This window comes from Ochotona curzoniae, unplaced genomic scaffold (assembly GCF_017591425.1).
Source record: "Ochotona curzoniae isolate NIBS_2020 unplaced genomic scaffold, NIBS_Ocur_1.0 scaffold_4701, whole genome shotgun sequence".
Taxonomy (NCBI): Eukaryota; Metazoa; Chordata; class Mammalia; order Lagomorpha; family Ochotonidae; genus Ochotona; species Ochotona curzoniae.
Window position 1 is genome coordinate 80,091,974 of NW_024467122.1, and position 21,472 is coordinate 80,113,445.

Consider the following 21,472-nt stretch of genomic DNA (forward strand, 5'->3'; position numbering starts at 1 on the left):
AGCAGAGGTGGGCGTCCTGGGGCTGATCTTTCCCGAGGTTTTTTTTTTTTTTTTTTTGCCCTGATTCTGCAGTTGCGGTTGGGCGGGCTGTCACCTGGCGTGGCTTCCCACTCAGAACAGCCTTCCCCAGGGCCGAGCGGGAGTGAGCCGGTGGGCAAATCCATCAGCTGTTTCCTGGGAAGTGGGAATGACCATCCTTACCCACCCCCACCTGCAGCTGCCTAAGCAAGGTGAGCAACTCAGCACTGCAAACAATAATAAATTATTTTATTACAACAGAAGCTACGTGCTAATTGTATATTCTAATTGCACCAGTGGTACAGATGCAAAGCGTGCATCATCACCGATGGGCGTTCTCCAAACTGGAGTACTGTTCATCCGTGGAGTAAACTCAGCCTGGGCAATGGAGGGTGGCACATCCAGTGTCTGTGGTCGCGCCATCAGCAGTACTGTCCGTGGCATCCGGGGAAGGGGCGGGATGGCGGCCGGTTTGTTCAGTTTAAAAATAACACCGTTCCGGATACACAAACCAGCGAAAACATTTATTTTTTCTCTTTTTTCAAGAAAAACTGTCGCGCTTCTTCCCAGGCCTGCTGGGGAAATCTGTTAGCGAGCTCAAGGTAGTCATGGGGTCCGAGGGATCTTCCTGGGAAGGAGGCAGAGAGGAAGAGTTACATTCTTTGGAAGAAATTCGAGTTACTGTTAATCTGAGTGTGAAATAGCGATGTGCGCTTTAAGTAAGGCACGGCACATTTTCCATGGGTGAAGCTTGGATGTGTCTGCAGCATCAAATCCACAATAAACATTTTAACCACGGTGCAGTTTTGAGCTTCTAATATATTCAAACGTGAACCAGCCCCCTGCTCCTGTGTGCAATGCTAGGAGGAAGCTGGGGCTGTGGAATCTCAGGAAACCGCCAGCGTGGCGGGTTGGACATCAGGCTGGTCCCAGATGCCACGTGTCCACGGGGTGGGAAAGGGCCAGCTTGCATGTGGACGCCCATGCTTGTCTTCTGAAGTGGCCTGGTGGAGGCTGTGAAGTCCAGTCTTGACTTTTGAATTCTTCCAGTGTGTGCATGTGGGGGGTCAGCGTCTGCCCGAAGCAGAGGCAGGCTGCTGCAGCAGGCCAGGCCCACAGGGCAGCCTCCGTCCCTCCAGAGGCTTACCTTGGTCAAGAGCTCCAGCTGCCAGCAGCAAGTTTACAGGGATCCGATACAAGCAAAGGGAGGGCCATGGCTGCTGTGCCAGTTGGCAACTCCGTGAGCTGGCACTATTCCTTTTTTTTCCCCCCTTAAAAAAAGTAAGCCTACCAGGGGCTGTACCAAATGGGTGCTGGCAGACGGAGACTTGGCCTCCTATGGCCTGGGCCAGCGCCAGCGTGGAGATGGTCCTGCTGGGAGGGAGACTTCCTGGGTGTGAGCCCCACCCAGGCGGCCCCTGGGCCCTCGCCCTCCTGAGCGTGTGCAAGGGCAGTGTGACTCATCTTGGGCGGCCCAGGAAGAGCAAGCAAGCCTGGAGAACTCACTTCTACTGGGCAAAAAAACCCTGCGACATGACTGATGAAAAATCGGCACAGGGGCAACAAAGGTTGCCGTGCAGGAACAAGCAGTACTATGCTGATGTCCCCCAAGTCCTTGCATGTGAGCCCCAACTCTGGCTTGGGTAGAAGGACCAGGTAGCCCACTGGAACTTCTGAAAAGCTGCACTCAGAACTTTGCTGAGTGCCGTTGTGTCGTGGTCCTGGGACAGCTTCAGCTACATTTTCTCCTTGGCACATGTCAACACCTGCCTGCTGTGAGTGACTTGTTTTCTCCTGAGGCAGTCCCTAGTCCCCCCACCCTTGGAGGCCAGCAGGCTGAGGGGAGCACCAGGCCTGTGCTCCCCAGGGAGGCTGCCACCACAGGCTAAATTCTCCAAGTCTGACTATGGGAACTGCCTCAGCAGTCACACAATGGGAGGGAAAAACAAGTGTAAATGTTTTGGTTCCCAAACTATTAGCTTGATGCCTTTCTTTTTACGTTAAACAAAACAATTTTTTAAAATAATAGTAATTTTTAAAAAGTTCAAGTGCTTGAATTGCAGGAGGAAATCTGGATCAACACTTGTCCAGTATAACAGGAGTCATTAGTTACCAGCACTTCCCACGCTTGCACATGGCTGCACACGATCCACACAGACGCACCTGTGCCTGCACACGGTCCACGAACGCAGGGAGTGCACACATGATCCACAGTCACACACGTGCCTGCACACGGTCCACGCACACAGGGAGTGCACACATGATCCACAGTCACACACGTGCCTGCACACGATCCACACACACAGGGAGTGCACACGTGATCCACAGTCACACACGTGCCTGCACACGGTCCACGAACGCAGGGAGTGCACACATGATCCACAGTCACACACGTGCCTGCACATGATCCACACACACAGGGAATGCACACGTGATCCACACAATCACACACGTGCCTGCACACGGTCCACGCACACAGGGAGTGCACATATGATCCACAGTCACACACGTGCCTGCACACGATCCACACACACAGGGAGTGCACACATGATCCACACAATCACACACGTGCACACGATCCACACACACAGGGAGTGCACACGTGATCCACACAATCACACACGTGCCTGCACACGGTCCACGCACACAGGGAGTGCACACATGATCCACAGTCACACACGTGCCTGCACACGGTCCACGCACACAGGGAGTGCACACATGATCCACACAATCACACATGTGCCTGCACACGATCCACACACACAGGGAGTGCACACATGATCCACAGTCACACACGTGCCTGCACACGGTCCACGCACACAGGGAGTGCACACATGATCCACACAATCACACACGTGCCTGCACACGGTCCACGCACACAGGGAGTGCACACGTGATCCACAGTCACACACGTGCCTGCACACGGTCCACACACACAGGGAGTGCACACATGATCCACAGTCACACACGTGCCTGCACACGGTCCACGCACACAGGGAGTGCACACATGATCCACAGTCACACATGTGCCTGCACACGATCCACACACACAGGGAGTGCACACGTGATCCACAGTCACACATGTGCCTGCACACAATCCACACACACAGGGAGTGCACACGTGATCCACAGTCACACATCTGCCTGCACACGATCCACACACACAGGGAGTGCACACATGATCCACAGTCACACACGTGCCTGCACACGATCCACACACACAGGGAGTGCACACATGATCCACAGTCACACACGTGCCTGCACACGATCCACACACACAGGGAGTGCACACATGATCCACAGTCACACATGTGCCTGCACACGGTCCACACACACAGGGAGTGCACACATGATCCACACAATCACACACGTGCCTGCACATGGTCCACGCACACAGGGAGTGCACACATGATCCACAGTCACACACGTGCCTGCACACGGTCCACGCACACAGGGAGTGCACACATGATCCACACAATCACACATGTGCCTGCACACGATCCACACACACAGGGAGTGCACACATGATCCACAGTCACACACGTGCCTGCACACGATCCACACACACAGGGAGTGCACACGTGATCCACAGTCACACACGTGCCTGCACATGGTCCACGCACACAGGGAGTGCACACGTGATCCACAGTCACACACGTGCCTGCACACGGTCCACACAGAAGTGGCTTTCCCTGGGGTGTGCCAGATGATGCCCTTGGCTGGTTTCTCTGCCAGCTGTAGGGGCAAGGACTTTCACTTCCCACAGACACCTACCTCTGGGCGGCTGAGCCTGGCTGTCCCACCGACCGGGAGCCTGGGCAAACTCCTGTGGGAGGAGAGACAGGAGGTGTTTTCAGACCAGAGCTGCCAGCAGGGAACATTGCTGCTGATGCCCACAACCATGGTGGCACGGGGGATCTGGAGCTCGGGAGGGAGACACCCATGTCCCGCAGTGGCATTCTTGGAGGGTTTTACTAAGTACACTGTGAATGCCCTCAATCTTGCTACACATCACCAGGGCCCAGGCTTGCTGCCTACTTGGCAAACTACAATCTCTTATTTGCATCTGATAAATGCACAGAGGCAACCAACTAACTCTGCTAGAACACATAGTTTTAACATTTTAGAACCAAAAGCCATTCCATATTCTGTGTCTGAGTCTCTAAGTCTGGTCATTTTGACTGGGGAGAGTGCAACATGTGGCATCAGGTGTAAGACACCATCAGTTCCTACCTGAACATCATGTGGTGGTGACTTGGACAACCTGACACGTGGGTACTGTGCACAACCATTTTCTGAACCGAAGCCCTAGATTCAGCTCTCCCTGCCCTTATGCTGTGCTGCCTAATGAAGCCAGGCGGGAGACACAGACTGGCAGGCCGGGAGTGGTGTGTGTGTGGTAGAGAGGCGGATTTAGAGGTGCTTTGTGCTAAGTACCAGAGGAAGACCGGAAACATGCAATTCTGATACCATTTGTGCTTTCCTAAGTTAGCTAAGCGCCTGCAGACACGGGCTCAGCCGGACAGACGTCAGCGGGATGTGCGGGCATGCCCTGGCTGAGGCCCAGGCTCGGGGCCTGGGAAGCTGCTCCCTCCCTCTGCCGACTTGCCCCCTCTGGGCTTGGACTTGCCACCTTACTCATCTTTCTGACACCCAGCCAGAGATCTGAGCAGATTCTCCCATTGTCATCCTTGCCAGCTTGCTGCTGGGTGTTGACACCAACGTCGCCTGATGAATTGAAGTTGTGGCATGTGACCTCAGGAAGCTCACAGTCTAAAATGTCTCTGTATTTTCCGCTGGGTTTAATCCTGAAGCTCCCTAAAGCCACTGAGGCCCCTGGGCTGATGTGATGGCTACTTCCAAAAGTTCTTCCAAAAGAGAGTCATACAGTTTTATTCATGAGATACAGTGTCCGCAGACTTTTGGATGGCCTTTCCAAATAGTTTTGCACCAAAAGAAATTGACCTTTAGTTCCTTTCTGCCTACTTTCTGTAAGTTGTTGGAAGTGCCCTTGGATACATAAAAGTTTTAGCTTCCCCCCCAGGGCAGCTTCTAAAAATCCTTGCTTGTGGGGTTGAATATCTGACTGCGGAAGGTGGAGGTAAGGCAGACCTCGCTGACCTGGCTCTGTGTATTAGGATCCCCTGTGGGAGGCTGGTCCCAGGTGAAGGAGGTCCTTGGGGCATTTTCCTGGCTCCCCCTCTGCCAGGAACCCTTCTTGTGGGACTTGCCAGCACGCCAAGACATGATGCGGGCTGTCCCACCCTGCTTTCTGTTTCACTATCATGTGGAGGCCAGGCACTGTCTGCTCCCTGTAAGGAGCCATTCGGAGTGAGAGCACCGGTTTGATGATGGAACTTTGGAAAGAGAAGGGGAGACCTTCAAATACAGATCTACGATGATGACCAAACATACAAACGCTACATGGTTAGTTGTGAGCCCAGGCTAAGGAACAGCCGGCCAGCTTGGGTTTGCTGCCGTTGGCCACTATCGTAGATGAGCTAACGTTACCCCGCTCCAGCAAAGATTCTGACTCCCAACTTCACAGGAGCTAAGTCAGGAAAACAATAGGCTACAATGTTTTAGTTTCCTTTTTTCTTTTCAAGTGAGACAATGAGTTTTTATTTTATGTACACCTATAGGTAGGAGCGTATATTCCTAGGTTTTAGCAGGTTATGCTTGGCTGGTTGTTGTCTAGCGCCTGCAGCTGGGCTCCAAGGAGGCAGGCAGCCTGGGGGCGGCCGTTCCCAGAGTGCGGTCACTTAGTGAATCCTCAAAATCTCCCCGGAGAAATCACACAGCCCTCCGTGCTAGCCATCCTGGCCCTTCAGGGATGCATTTTTAAGGTCAGAAATCGGTGCAATGTTAATTTCTTTATTGCTTTCAAGTAACTCTGCAGGGAGGAGGGCCAGACAGAGAAAAGCTCCCAAATGCTACTTCTGGCTCACTCCCTAAATGCCTGCAATAGGCGGAAGCTGGCAGCTGGACGCTCCGTCCAGGTCCCCTGGGTGGGTGGGTGGGTGGTAGGACCACTGACTGCCTCCCACAGTCTGTTTTAGCAGGAAGCTGGAGTCAGGACTCAGAGCTGGGAATCGAATCTGGGCCTTATGCTGTGGAGTGTGGGCCTCCCTACCAAGTACCTTAACGGCCGGGACAGATGACATTTTGTGCAAGTGGGGTGTGTGTTGCAGGGTGGAGGCGGTGGGCTCCCCTCTGCCTTTGTCACCACGTGAGCTGCACAGTCCCCGTGCGGGAGGTACCTGGATGAAGGTGGCCAGCAGCACACAGCTCATCTCCCGCTCCAGGATGCTCTTGTTCTGACAGTTGTTGTAGCAGGCAGCGATCAGTGAGGGGAATAGCACCCGGACCAGCCGTGGGTCGCTGAAGTACTGGAAGGGCAGCTGGCACAGCTTCTGCAGCACTGTGGGGTGGCGGCCTGACTGCACGATGACCTGTAAGGGAGGACAAAACTTGGGGACTGCGCTCAGCAGCCTGGCCTGGTGGCATGGTGCCCGGTGAGAACCGCAGAGAACATGCCGGAAGCTCCCGGCGCTGCTGGCAGAGCTGGCGTTAGAGGAACTGGGAAAGAGCAGGAAATGATAGAAATCAGGAACAAAGATCCCAGGGGTCCTGCCGGTCATTTAAACAGCACAGCAATCTGTGAAGGAGGGTGTACACTCCCCATGCTGCCCCGACCCCACAACCATAACCCCAAAAACCTGCCTGTGAGGAGCTTGCCTGCAAGGCGACACTGCACTGGCCCTGCCCGCTGCCATCCCCCCTTGCTGGCCCTCCGGATGTACTCAGTGCAGAGAGAGAGAAGGGAGTTGAGAGGGGGAGTCGGGCAGTCTTGTGGTGGTGGTGGTGGTGGTGGGGGAGAGCCAGCCGTCCTCTAAAGCATCCTCCTTATCTTGGCTTCCATCTGTGCCCTTGAACCTAAAAGGAGAACTGTTTAGATAAACGAGACGCTGTCTTGCAGCGGGCTAGGTTTACAACTGTGTACATTTGAAGAAATGGCGCAATGCAATTAATGGCCTTTTTGCAAGGGAAGCCCCTCGGGCCTTCATGATAAACTAAGAAATGTCAAAATTGGATCTGTTTCCAGTAACTCTGCTAGTTCGGCTCTAATATGAAAGGGTTGGGTGACCTGGGCCCGCGTCGTCGTCGCTGCCGTCCGGGCCGGGGCAGCTCCCAGAAGGTCGGGCACACTGTTGAGACCCAGGGTCAGGGCTGTAAATCGTGCCTGGAAAAAACTAGGGTTTTACAGGTACACACCCAGACGGGGCTGCGTTCAAATTGAAACCAGAAGGACAGAAGGAAACCCGCGGAGGCAGGAGAGACATAAATTACAGGGATTTACAAGTTTTCAAAGTCCTTTTTAACAATACTTGGAGAATACAACTCTCAGATGATAATGCAGTTTGGTTTAAGCGCAGAGTCAACAAAGTAATAGTTCGCATATTTTCACTCAATAGCTAAAATGACATCAAAACCCTCCGGAGGATGCTAAGAGGGACCTGCTAATACTGCCAAATCCAGAAGGAATTTTAAAGACTCACACCGGGTGATGGCTGCACGCGGGGCTGTGGGCAAGTCGTTCCCCGTGAGCATCTGCCAGACCTTTAGTTATTAGCTACAAACTCTGTAACACGGCCAAGTGGTCACCACTTCAGAATTCGTAATGAGGCCATTACTGCACGTCCTCCCCCACTGCCCCATGAACAAAAATTAAGAACGAGTTTTTCTTTGGAACAGCATTGTTAAAATGCTATTATTGGAAGATTCACTAGTTGGAAAGAGATTAGACTGCGTGGCGTGGCTGGCTGGCACAGGCACGGCGTTAACTCAGAGATGTCAGTGTAGGATGTGGCAGCCTGAGTTCAGCCCTGTGGGGGACAGGGCTGGCACCTGCTGCCCATGTGTCCGGAGCTCAAGGTCATGGGCGGTGGAAGAGGATGGCCTGCTTGAGATAGGAGGGTCACCCTGCGCATAAGGAGCTCTTAAGTTTCCCCAGTTAGGGTTAAGCCAGGGTTGGCAGGGGGCTGGGAGCAGGACCTCCAGCAGGTACTATCCTTCAGACCACATTTCAGCCCATGTCCAGGGCTCCAGGAGGGGAACCAATCTGGCCAATGTAGGTGGGCTGTGGCATAGAGGGGAGGCCCCTGGGCACCACGGGCACAACTAGACTTTGGTTCCTAAGCTCCAGAGGCTGATGGGAGGGCTCTGCTTGACTGTACTCAGCCCATCACTCCAGGCCTCTCCAGCCCAGCATGACACAGTGTGACTTGTGCAGTACCCAGGGGCTGTCAGCCCCGCCTCTTGGGGTCCCTCTGGGTGACACAGAGCCCACCTGCAGAGAGCACTGCAGCAGTGGCAGGAGGCAGCCTGGCAGCAGATGCCTGTGGTGGCCACTGCTATCAGCTAGGGACAGCAAGCAGGGAGCAGGTGTGACCATGATAATGAGAAATGGCTTACTGGCTAGGGCACTCACTTTCAGATGCAGAGAAGAGCGCCAACGAAACCGTGGGGATTTGCAGCAACCTCCAGAGAGTGAGACCGATGTGAATGAACTCGGCTCTAGGGTGTGCCTCCTGCCTTGGGTCTCCAGTGACCCCCGTGACTGGGCACACACATACACACCCAGTGTGAGTGAAGAGCTCAGATTTCTCAGAGAACACAGCAGCATCACCAGGATGGAGAACAGTCCTGCCACTGAAAAGCAGACTGCTTGCAGTTTGAGTTTGGGATGGGTTACATGGAAAACGCATCTTGAATGAGGATGCAGAGGGTGTCTTCAGGGCCTTCCAGATCCTTCTTTGGAGGGAAGACATGGAGAGCACAGGCCACATGGAGTCCACAGGGTGTCTCACAGTCCCCAGGAAAAGTTAATTATCTACCCAAACACCCTAGTGGTCACTACATCTTAGTATCACTGGTGGGGCAGGAAGGCCCTGGGATGCTGCCCTCTCCTGGACTGTTGATGGTTCTGGGAGCAGCAGCGCTGCGTGCTGGCCACACTCGCTCTGGGTGTGTGGACACAGTGGGCCTGAGAAGAAGGTGCCCCAGGGCAGACAATGAGGCTGCTGCTGACCCTGCCACCTGACAAGTCGAGGTAGCATCTCCAAGGGAGGCCAGTTCCGATCCTGTGCCAGGTGCGGCATCCAGGCTAAGGGACACGGCATGCACAGAGGCAGGTACTGGGGCTCATGCTTTGGTTTTTAGGCAGCTAGCCTGGCTACTGATGGCAGGCATGTGACGAGAGCCCCAGGACCTGGGAGGAGGCTGGGGGTGCGCAACAGGCAGGGCTCAGTCATCACAGACACATGTTCGCCAGCGCTGGACACTGGGCTGGGATCAGGGCACCCGCACAGTTGGGTCAGGGTGAGGGTGCCCTGCTTGGCTGCAGGCAGGTGGTCGCAAGCTGTGCTCCGTGGTGGCTAATTTCACGGTGTCAACTGGGTGGATTAAGTGATACCTAGAGACTCAGAAGAGGCTTGTTTGGGGGAATACCTGGGGGTGTGTTTCCAAATGAGTGGGCCTGAGTGGGCCAGGTGGGACACACGCTGGCTGACTGGGGGTTGGGAGAGAGTAAGCACCAAAGGGGAACTGGCATCATGGTATGGTGAGGTAAGCCAGTTGTCAGGATGCCTGCCTCCCACACTGACTTGCTTGGGTTGAGTCCTGGCTGTTCTGCTTCCGAGCTGGCTTCTTGCTAATGGGCTGGGGCACCATTCACATAGAGCCCCTGGCTCAGGCTGCTGTTGGCACCTGGGGGTGAACCGGTGAGTGGCAGAGATCTCTGTGTGTGTGTGCGCGCCTTTAAGATAAATAAGCACAGAGTAAGAACCGGTCCAGCTCTGAGCCTGGAACTCCCCACGGCTGCCCAGCTTGGCTGGCGGCTGGTAGCCCCTGCACTGCAGCCTGTTTGCTAGTGGCCCAGCCCTTGGGCCAAGTCAAGAATCACCCCCTAGTTTTGAGACCCATGGACTTGCACTAAGCCATGTCCCCACCTCCCAGGATGCTTTTGAGGGACTTTTCGATGGCCCCCAGGCACAGGTCACCTCTGACAAACCCCCTTCCCACCTGTGTCTGTGTTCCAGCAGCTGTGTTGCTGCAGGCTTGGCTGAGTGTGCCTTTGGAGGGCCGCCACCACCACTGGGGTAGGACCCCACCTGGAGGACCCTGTTCATCCCTTCACCAGGTCCCAAAAGCCTTGTCTCCCAATGCAGCCACATCGGGGGCTACTATGGCAGTCACAGCATAGCCCTGGCTGGCTTTCTATCACCCAGCCATTGCTAACCTGGTACATGGCTATTGCCGGGGAGAGCTGGTGGTCCCGGGCCAGGGCCTGGTCCTGCCCCCTGGTCTGCTCTGGGCTCTTGGCTAACTTGAGTCTCAAGGGCCTCTTAGGACAGGAGGGCAGTTGACAGCCTTCAGGGCCTGCTGGTCCCAGCCCTGCTGCTCCAAGTCTCCCCATGGGGGTGCTTCCCCACCCCTCCACAGGGGACGCTTGTTGCAGCAAGGGGCCTGGCATGGACTCCTCAGCAAGCTAGCTCTGGGTCCCCCAGGAGGTGAACTGCTGAGATTCACCCCACCAGGGGCCCAGCCTACTGGGAAAGTGCAAACAGTGCCGAGCGTGCCAGCTGGGATCCTGGGGTGGCAGAGTAGAAAATGCATCTGACAGCTCTGAGGAGAATCTCCCACAGTGCAGCAGTCCCAGAAATGCAGGCATGGCTCACTGGCGGCACGTGTGTCCGGAGGGTGCTGTGTCCTACCTATCCATCAGAAAGTGCCACGGCTGCTGCTGTGCACCTGGGAAGAGCGGCCCTGAAGCACCCCTCAGCCCCAGCAATTCCCCTGGGGGCTCTACTGCGGCCCTAAGTGCTGGGTTTGCATTCCACAGGTTAGAGCTGTGATTCCTACTGCTACATGTTTCCTGGCCGGTTGGAGGGCCAGGCACAGAGAGATCGGCAGAGTGGCTGGCGGGAGGGAAACCAGCAGTTGGGGGTCCACAAGTGCCCTCCTTGTGTGGGGAGGTCACCAGTCTTTCCTCAGGAGCATCTGGTGGGATGTGGGATCCCCAGGGGTCCTCATCGTGCTTCCTAGGTCTGTATGGTTGGGAGACAAGCTGTGTGCCGCCCAAGGGGGGAAGTAGGGACTGTGACCCTCAGCTCCTGGGCAGCAGCTCACACATGCCTGGCCTGGCTCTAAGGAGCGTCTGGAAAAGATCTATCTGTGTCCTGGGTGTGGGCGACACTGGCGTCTCCTAGGGTAGGAAGGAGCCCACTGGCTTTAGCATGCTGCCACTTCTCGGCCATGACACTGTGGGGAAGGCCTGTCAGGAGCTATACAGACTCAGAAGGCAGTAGAGCCCTTAACCCACAGTACCTGTCTCCAAGCAGCATAGGCAGGCAGCCAGACACGTGGAACACGCACACGCATGCTGGTTCCAGGTGCTCGCCCCAGGTTTCCTGGTCGGCACAGCCGCCGGCCCTCAGAGCCCCTCACCTGCTTTGGGAGGCAGTCCCTTCCAGGGCCTTGTGGCTCCCGACGCCAGGCCTGGGCTCGCCCCGGAGACTGGCTGCCTGCCAGTTAGCTCAGGCGTGGCTGGGGATGACATGCTGCCATTCCAAACACATGCAGGTAACCGACACACGCGGACTAAACACACAAAGTGTCTTTCTTCACAACACTCATTCTCCTGAAACCCTCATGGCAGAGCCAGTACTGGCTGTGTGCTGGCCTGCGCAAAGGCCACAGAGTGCAAAGACCAAAAGGACTGGAGATGGATTAGACATGCAGGACTGGGATGCTGCCTCCATGGTGAGCACTAGACTCATGGCGGGTGCGGCCACCACCTTCCAGAGCGGCTTGACAGGTGGCACACTGCCTGCACACTGGTCCTATGCTGTGGGAGCACGTGCTGTGGGGTACAATGTATCAGGATGCTAGCTCTCAGTGTGACTTGTGGAGTTTGGCTTGCAAGGCCGGTGTGGAACAGCAGGGAAGAGAAATGGAGGCAGGGAGCTGAGTGGTCTTAAAAAAACTCAGGCCTCAGGGGACAGCCAGGACAGTGGCTGGGAAGGCCCGAGACTGTCCATGTGGCACAGAAATCAAAGACGGCCTGATTCTCCTCACTCTGACGACTGCTGGCCTCCCACCGGGCCACCTGGAAGGCAGTCCAGAACCAGGAGGGAAGCGAGCGGTCTGGGAGAGGCTGGTCCATGTTGCATCAGACGCCTGCTAGCATCTGCGGGCCCAGCACAAAGCAGGACATGAGGAACAGGGCATGGGATGAGCTGGATACAATGCTGCCTTCCTAGGAGGCCCCTCAACCCACAACGCCCACAGCGATTGCTCACAGGAAGTTCTGCCTGTCCTCCCTTCGGAAGCGGGTCCAGGGGAAGGCAGCTTCCAGCCCAGAGCAGGCTGCAAGTAGCAGTTAGGAGGCTGCAGGAGGTGTGTGTGTGTGTGTGGGGAGAGGTGTGGACTCCAGGAAGCAGCATGGATTCACAGGAGCAAGTGGAGAGGTGGCAACGGAGCATCATTCCAGGCAGAGAGAGAACCTGGGAAGTGGCTGAAGTGTGTGGTGGAGAGGAGATGTCCTCCCTGTCTGCTGGGTTATGTTGAGGCGGCTCACAAATTCTAACTCCCTTTCTGAGAGGGCCTGGATGATGCCCCCGATGGCCCAAAGGGCCAGGACTCCTGGGGAGGTGGGTGGTTCTATGTCAACAAGAAGCCAGAGCCAAGAGTCAGGGCTGGGCACTGAACTCAGACACTCCAACGCTGGACCTGCGTGTCCTGGCCAGCACCCTAACTGCCAGGCTACATGACCCTCTAAGCAATGATTTTTATTTTGTACTATGCACTTTCACAGTTTGCTCCCACAAGAGTGAGAATGCATCTGGGCCCGACTCTGCAGTGGGGTTTCATGTCCTCCCTCCCTCTCTGCCTTCCTGTTTATTCATTTGAAGAGGAGAGTAAGAGTTAAGAATGAGAGAGTGAGAGAAAAAGAGAGATCTACCCACAGGTTCACTCTCCAAACATCTCAGTAACAGCTGGAGTTGAGCTAGGCCAAAGCTGGGAGCCCAGAGCTCTATCTGGGTCTCCCACAGGGGTACTGGGGCCCAAACACTTGGGCTATCTTCTATTGCTTTCCCAGGCCCATCAGCAGGGAGCTGGATGGGAAGCGGTGCAGCCTGAACTCAAATTGGTGCTCTGAGATGCCAGTGTTGCAGGCAGTAGCTTATCAAGTTGTGCCACGGTGTGTCAGCACCAGCAACACGTTTCTTGAGGCATCAAAAAGAATATGATGGGCCCGGCGCAGTGGCGCAAGTGGTTGGGGTCCTCGCCTTGCACGCCCGGGATCCCATATGGGTGCCGGTTCTATCCCGGCAGCCCTGCTTCCCTTCCAGCTCCCTGCCTGTGGCCTGGAAGAGCAGTCAAGGACGGCCCAAAGCTTTGGGATCCTGCACCCGCGTGGGAGACCCGGAAGAGTCTCCTGGCTTCGGATTGGCATAGCATCGGCCGTAGCACTCACTTAGGGAGTGAATCATCGGACGGAAGATCTTCCTCTCTGTGTCTCCTCTCTGTATATCCGCCTTTCCAATAAAAAAATAATAATAATAAAATAAATTAAAAAAATATGATGTTGTGGCACAGCAGGAAGAGCCACTGCCTGTGAAGCCAGCATCCTGCATGGGCACTGGTTTATCTCCCTGCTGCTCCACTTCTCATCCAGCTCCCTGTTTATGCCTTTTATGTGGCCTAGCCCAGGTGATGTAGCCATTTGGGGAATGAATCAGTGGATGGAAGGGCTCCCTTTCTCCTTTTCTGCCAGCTCTGATTTTCAAATAAATAAATAACTCTTAAAGTGTATCTACTATATACAGTCTACTTTGTTGACGGAGGCAGGGAAATGTAACTTGAGATGGTTCACATTAAATAGATACAAGACCAAATAGTTGTCATCCGTGGGATGGGTTTTTACAGGTACAGGTCATTCCCAAACCAGACCAGAGCTATGGCACTAAATAATAGGAATAAGTGAAAAGGCTCTGTGGCAGCTTCTTGCTCCAAAGTGACACCTATAAGACAGACACAACAGCAGTGTCCTCGTGCAGGATGACCTGCAGAGCATCCTCAGCACACCGGCGTGTAGGATGCTGTGGAGAAAGTCAGCCTCCCTTCCCTGCTGCTCTGTGGACCAGGTGAGTCAGGAAGGTTCCCTCCTGAGAGGACTACCCCAGGGGCTCTGCCAAGCTCTGCATCTTAGTCATGTTTCTGTTTTCTTTCCCAGAACTGTCCTCTATCAAGTTCTTAAATACTTTCATTGCTGGGACCCCAGCTTTACGTATGCCATAAGCTGGGCCCTGCTCCAGGTAGGCAGGCAGGCAGGCAGGCACGGGCCACTGTGGGTCTCCCGTGTCCGTATTTCATGGCCGTGAGCTCTGAGACCCTGCCGCACTCCCAGTATGTACAGTCTGGCACAGTGCCTGGCACACAACAAGCATCACATCTCTGGGCACTAAACCAACAAGTGCTGAGCTTGGGTTCCCAAATCTGACCCAGCATGCAGGGGGGGTTCCTGTCACCCCAGAACTCTGGGCTCCTCTTAGTCCCTGGCAGGGCCATCCCTGAGTCTGTGGAGACAGATGGAGGTGTCTTGAGTGTGCGGGGCAGTGGGGTCGGGACCCTGGGATCAAACCAGTTCTGTCAGTTAGAGCAGCAGATGCGTGGTGATCAGAACCCGACAGATGAGAACACAGTTAATGCTCCCTGGGCAGGCAGGTTCTTTATGCCTAAGAAGCCTTGTTTTGCTTTTCCCCCTTTCTTGTCAGAGAACAGATATCCTCAACAGAGGGAATGAAACTAGGTGTCTAGACATCTAAATTCATTAGCCCAGACAGCCGAGGAGCAGTCTGCAGGCCGCTCCAACAAAGGCTATTTTTCCAGCAGACCAGGGGCAGTTGTCGTCGTCGCATTCCTTGGGCAAACCTGGCAGCCAGTGGTCGGGCCGAGTGCTTTTGCCACGTGGCCCTTACTAGTCACCCGCGAAGTCTTGGGGCAGGAGTAATACCACGAGCCCCGCCTGGCACGTAGGGGAAACAGCACGGCCACACACACCTTGTTGCTGGAGCCCAGGAAGAAGAGTGGTTTCTATTAGATGATTAGTTTGTTTTATTGCAAGGTAGATACACACACAGAGCACTCACATCTGCTGTTTCCCTCCCCAAAGGCCCCTGATAGCTGGGGCTGGGCCAGGCTGAGGCTCTGAGCTGGGAGTTCAGTCCGTCTCCCAAGTGGGTGGCAGGCACCCAAAAATGTGGCCCAGCACCACTGCCTCGTAGGGGGCACTATGGGCAGGGAGCTGGAGCCTGCCAGGAGTGGAGCTGGGACTCAAACCTGATGTGGGATGTGGGTGCTCCAGGCTGTAGTGACACTGTTGTGCCAAGCACATGCCTGCCCCTACCCCGCCCCATGGGCTTCATTTTAATATCTCAGTAGAAAAATTCAGTGTCTGTTCACATAAATAATCAAATCAAAATCAGTACAGAGAAGTCCTCTGGCTTGCATGGAAACAAATTCCTTCCTTTCCAAACTTGCTTTCCCCCTAAGATTTCTAGGCTGAGATTAAATGCAGAGATCTTGGCGGACCCGTGGGAGGGAGGCCCCCCGACGCGATAGCCGTCTTCCTGGTGGTCCCTGGGCTCGCGGCTGTCTGGCACCAGTATAGTGTCAAGGCGGAAAGACAGGAGGGAGGGAGGAGGCAGCCAGGGTCATCAGGAGATGCCACGGCCAATGTCTGGGGGCTTGGCTTTCAGAGGAGCCTGGGGAGTGGGCAGTGGTGGTCCTGCTGTCTCCATACAGGAGATTACGTGGGGCCCTTGTGCCTGCTTTCTCAGGGAACTGGCCGGCATGGGGCAGCTCCTCTCCCCTCCTGCAGGGCAGAATACCACTTCCGTACTGGGGCACCTGCCAGCTCTGCGGTCCCAGTGTGGGAACCTGGCACACCCAACTGTGCCATGCAGTGCCATGGACTTGGGTGCAGAGGCTGACCTGCTTAGCCTCCTGTGGGAGATGTTCCTCACTGCCCTACACTCACACCCTGCAGGATGCTAGGGACAGTGGGCTGTATGCTGCAGGGGAATCAGATGGCCTGGCAGGCTGCGGGCATTCAGTAACACCGCAGAGTCTCAGAGCGACAGTGCTGTGCAGAGCGGGATTCTTTGGCCAAGGTCTGGGTGGGATTCACAGCTGTGTTTCCAGTACACAGTTTGGCCCAGGGTGAGTATGTGGTACAAGCTGGTAACTAAAAGAACCAATGGACACCAGACACGATGAGGCCCAGGCCTCCTGCTCCGCTAACAGCACCTGCTCCCTCCCGTTAGCTGCTGTGCTGCCTCAGACAGCTGAGCCCTGCAAGTCACAGGTTCTATAGGTTGTCAGGGACCCCACCCAAAAGTGCTACCTTTTTTTAAATTCACATTTAGGACGGGGCTCCACTGAAAGAGGGCTGGCCAGGAGAGCCACCCTCACCTCCATTCTCATCATCAGTTTGAGGAGCTGCCATATTCTTGGAGTTCCCTGTCTTCCACCCTACAGTGGGGCCTTCTCCCCTCTCTGGAAGTGAGGGGAGCTGGGCATGCGGCCCTGGGAGATCAGCTGTAACGTGATCCTGGGCTATAGGCAGCATGCATGTGCGCCTCTCTGCTGCCCGCACCTGTAGACGGCATGGTTACACAGAGGGAAGAGAGAAAGCACACAGGGTGTGTTTTTGCTTAAGAAGGAATGAGAAAAAGTCATGCCATAAAATATGCCAAGTCAGGGGTGGTGTTAAGCCACTGCCTGTGATGCCAGCAACCTGTGTGAGACAGGTTCTAATCCCATCTGATCTACTATGGCTCCAGCAACCTGCTAATGTACCCAGGAAGGTCATGGAGGATGGCCCAAGGGCTTGGACCCGTGCTATCTACATGGGAGACCTGACTTCAGCCTGGCCCAGCCCTGGCTGTTGCGGCCATTTAGGAAGTGAACCAGCTGATGGAAGATCTGTCTCTCTTGTGGCTCTCCCTCTCTGTAACCTTGCCTTTTAGACAAACGAGTGTCTTTAAAAAATGTCAGCTGATGATTCTCAGTGTTTATCCTGATGTTCTTACCCAGCTTCTTTAGGACAAGAACCCTGACCAATCTCACACACATGTGGGGTACTGGAGACATCATCCCTACCGTGTGCCTGCATATGCACATGTGTATGCATGCATACATACGTGAGTGTAGATGTATGTGTTTATATATGTATCCATGCATGTGTGGAGTGTGTGTGTATGCAGACAGTGGCTGAGTGGACAGGCCTCCCCACACAACTGTCCCAGTGGCTTGCCGGAGGACCAGCATCGGCAGCGCAGGGCTCTCGGACTAATGGACCTGGGTGCAGAGCACGGGCCGAGCAGTTTTCTGGCTGTGACTGAACAACTGCCAGAGACCAGGGATGCATTCCATGCAGCGTTTATGGGCTCGCCAGTGCTCGTCTATGACAATTTTATTTAATCATAAAAGTATAATAGTAGTCAAATCTTTTTGTAGTTTCGCTTTACTGCTTTCTCGAGTGAAATAAATGGTCTCTCAGATTTCTCCTGCTTTCATCTCTCTGCTCTAAGTACAGTTGGAGAAGGTTCCAATTAAGGCCCATTAAGCGCTCACATTGATTCATGCGTGCTGCTATCCGGCTCCTGCCCCAGCGCAGCCCTGTGCGCCTCTCGGCCATCTCCGGGCGGGGTTTCTGGTGCAGCTGCTGCCCACGCGCAGGAGGACTCCTGTGGCAAGGTGCTGACAGGCACCTCCTCCTCGCTGCCTTCCAGACTCGCACGTGGCTGTCACCTGTCAGGGCCGCCCGGCAGCAGCCGCTGGGACCTGCGGGCAGGAGCTGGTGGCTGGCCATAGCTAGACTGATCCTTCCTCACTCACTGGAGCACCCCAAGTGCCTTGCATCTTTTGGGTACCTGGAGGAACCTGTAGGCAGCGGACATGGGGTTGTTCCCAGTTTCTTGGTAGTTAAACATAATGTCATTGGCGTGTTCATGTGTGCGTTATGCCTGCTCTGGGCCACGGAGTATTGCGGCGTGCATGAGACTTCGTTTATGCTGCAGAATGACCTCACGTAGTATTGTCAATCAGATTCCCATTTTTAAGTTTCTCAGTGTTTCATTTGATTGATGTGAGTGTGTACACCGCCCCCTGCCAAGTGCTCGCAGCAGCTGGGGCTGGGCTGCATCTCCTGCTCAGGAGGGCGGTAGGGCGCCTCCCAGAGGGCATCGTGGGAGGCAAGCGGAGTCAGGAGCTAGAGCTGGACCTGGGCTGTCCTGTTTACTGCGCATAACCTAGGAAGTAGTGGGGTCATGGCCACCACAGCGAAGTCAGCTGAGGTGCAGGGTCTAGTGACGTGGTCAAGGTCTCAGGGATCAGCAAGAGGACCCCAGAGGCCTTGAGGCTAGCAGACAACAGAGTCTGCATTCTGACCTGCAGTGACATCCGATGCCCAGTGTCACTAGAGAGCCAGTTCAAAGCCTCAGCTACAGGCAGCTGCAGGTGGGTCCACTCGGATCCCTGTAAGGAGTGCAGTCCCAGACCCAGCAGAGGACCTGTCAGGCTTGCGGGGTGGGGTTACAACTTGGGGAGCAATCGCCCAGACAGGGGTGTTCCAGGACAGGTAGATCCCCTGGTAATGCAGTTGCCTTGTCAGGTCAGGAAAAGGACCCAAGGTGTGCATGGACACTTTCAAAGCACCCTTCTATAGAAATATTCGCCAAAACAATGCGAGAAGCACAAGATCTTGCATCAGGATTCTGGGAAGTTGGTACTGTGTACTATAAGTAACCAGAAGTGCTCTGTGGTCAATCTGTGCTTTTTCACTCCGGTTGGGTTGTTTACTACAAGTTTTTTTTTTTTTAATACGATTTTTTTTTATTGGAAAGGCAGATTTACAGAGAGAAGGAAGGATAGGGAGAGAAGATGTTCCATTCGCTGGTTCACTCCCCAAATGGCCTCAACGGCTGGAGCTGAGCCAATCCAACACCAGGAGCCAGGAGTTTCTTCTGGGCTCTTACGTGGGTACAGGATGCCAAAGCTTTGGGCCATCTTATGCTGCTTTCCCAGGCCACAAGCAGAGGGCTGGATGGGAGTGGAGCAGCTAGGACATGAACTGGTGCCCATATGGAGGATTAGTTTGTTGAGCCACGGTGCCAGCCCCACTCACTGGAAGTCCTAGAATGTGGGTGGGTTTATGGTGCTGCTTAGCCACACTGGAGGACCTGAACTTGATTCCTGGACTCTGTGCTCTGCCAATGTAGACCCTGGGAAGTGGCAGTGACAACTCAAGAATTTGGGGTTCCTGCCATTCATGTGGGAAACTTGGATGGAGTCCCTGGTGCCTGGCTTTGGCCTGGTCCAACCCCAGCTGCTGTGGGGAGTGAACCAGTGATGAGAGATCTCTACGTCTCTCAAATAAGCAAATCAGTAAGTTTTTAAAAGTTTTACTATGGGGTCCAGCACGATAGCATAGTGGCTAAAGTTCTCGACTTGAATGCGCAGGGATCCCATATGGACGCCAGTTTTAATCTCAGCAGCCCTGCATGCCATCCAGCTCCCTGCCTGCAGCCTGGGAAAGCAGTCAAGGGTGGCTCAAAGTCTTGGAACCCTGCACCCACATGGGAGACCTGGGGGAGGGTCCGGGCTCCTGGCTTCAGATTGGCTCAGCTCCAGCTGTTGCAGTCACTTGGGGAGTGAATTATAGGACAGAAGATCTTCCTCTCTGTCTCTCCTCCTCTCTGTATATCTGACTTTGCAATAAAAATAAATAAATCTGAAAAAAAAGTCTTAGTATGTTTAAATCAGAAATCATCTTTAATTTGGCAACTGTTTTTTGTTCTACTTTTGGCAACTCCTTCTCCCTCCCCCTCCACTACATTTTTCCTTGGTGTTGTAACATTGAGAGGAAGTTAGTTCCAAAATGGTTATATTGTTGAAATTCCTGGGCTCTTCCTCACACAAGATACCTTTCAACCGTCTGAAAGGAACCGTAGCTGCCACACAAAGAAAGCAAATACAGGAAGCTCAACGCCTGGGTGACAGCTAAAGCACGGGCTGCCGGCCCTGGAGCACAGACAAGCCCGTGCACTCCCACTCTCCAAGCCCTGGGGGCGTGCCCACCCAGGACCCTCGGCTGCCTTGGGGAAAGACAAGAGAGGCTGCCTGAGCAGGGAACAGGCCACCTCCAGAAGCTGGGACAGGGATAAGAGAAACTGATTCTCCCAAGCACATCTGTGCAGGCCTGGCCTACAGACTGGCCGGGGTGGGGGATGCCGCAGGTGAGCACAGCCGAGGATTTGGGTTATTGTCTGAGAATGGCGGAGCCCGCAGCTCAGGCATGCTTCCCTGCTCAGCGCACCTGCTCTGACCCAACTAGTGACAGAGATCCTTGGGGTGCTTGGAAGGACCCATACGTTACCCTCTCACAGGACACGCCGGCCTGGCAGTCAGTCACGGACGGAGACGCACTCAGAGGCGCTTACCCCCCAGTACAGCTGTCCACCCGGCAGGCAGGCACAGTCATCTGTCATCTGAGTTAATTTAATTATCAGCCCTCATTTAATTACCCAATACAAAATGTAAATAAAGTGGAGGGCTGACAGCATATACTAATTACGTTCATTATAATAATTAAATGGGAAGGAGAATGGAGAATGCCATAAAACAGGGAGGTTTTTGATTAAAACAATAACACTTTAATGAGAGCTGTGGTCCTGGAGATGCAGATGACTGGCTATGGCAAGGAGAGGGCGGGACTTCTATTATCTTCTAAAGTCACCCTTGGTATCAAGGGGCTTGGGCCTCCTGTCAGCAGACCATGTGCCAGTCCTGGCTGTGGAGTGGCTATTAAGGCAGCAGGCTCAGGCTCAGGCTGAAGTGAGATTTCAGATCACCTGCCTCCCCATGGACAGACGGACCCTGCCCGCTCACCAGACTCCTGACTGATGACATGCCAACATTAAGTGAATTGGGCACCATAATTCCTCCCTGTGATTTAGAGAAAGTGGCAGACTCCCTAAGGGCAGGGGGAGGTGGGATGATGAGGCTGGGCTTCACCAGAGCCTGTCTGTGTTGGAAGTGCCATGGCCACGGCTAGGAGGCTAAGGCTGTGAGGGCCAAGGGCTCCCCAGTGCACCCAGCTGGGTTTTGGGGTGTAAGCAGAAAGATAATGCAACTGAATAGCTTCTAAATGAAGACAGAAAATATCCCATGTCTACCAGGCTGCCAGCGGGCATCACCACCCTGCCTAGCTGTGACGGTCAGATCCTGGCGTTTCGCACTGCTGGAGCTGGCAGAGACAGCTTCCTAGGGAAGGCCTGAGGGGCCCTTTGCCCAGGGCATCGGCCTCAATACCTTCTGTGAAGTT

General features: G+C 54.5%; 1 protein-coding gene across 1 annotated transcript in view; it reads right to left on the reverse strand.

The window, feature by feature from the left end:
- Positions 1–248: 248 nt before the first annotated feature.
- The window catches only part of SCAPER (S-phase cyclin A associated protein in the ER), a 312,499-nt gene continuing 291,275 nt past the window's right edge, over positions 249–21,472 (reverse strand). Inside the window, exons 30-32 of the mRNA XM_040969720.1 lie at positions 6,279–6,470; positions 3,793–3,844; positions 249–646 (exon numbers count right to left, since the gene is read on the reverse strand). Of these exons, the coding sequence (XP_040825654.1) occupies positions 543–646; positions 3,793–3,844; positions 6,279–6,470 (348 nt within the window). The 3' untranslated portion in view covers positions 249–542. The remainder of the gene's footprint in view (positions 647–3,792; positions 3,845–6,278; positions 6,471–21,472) is intronic.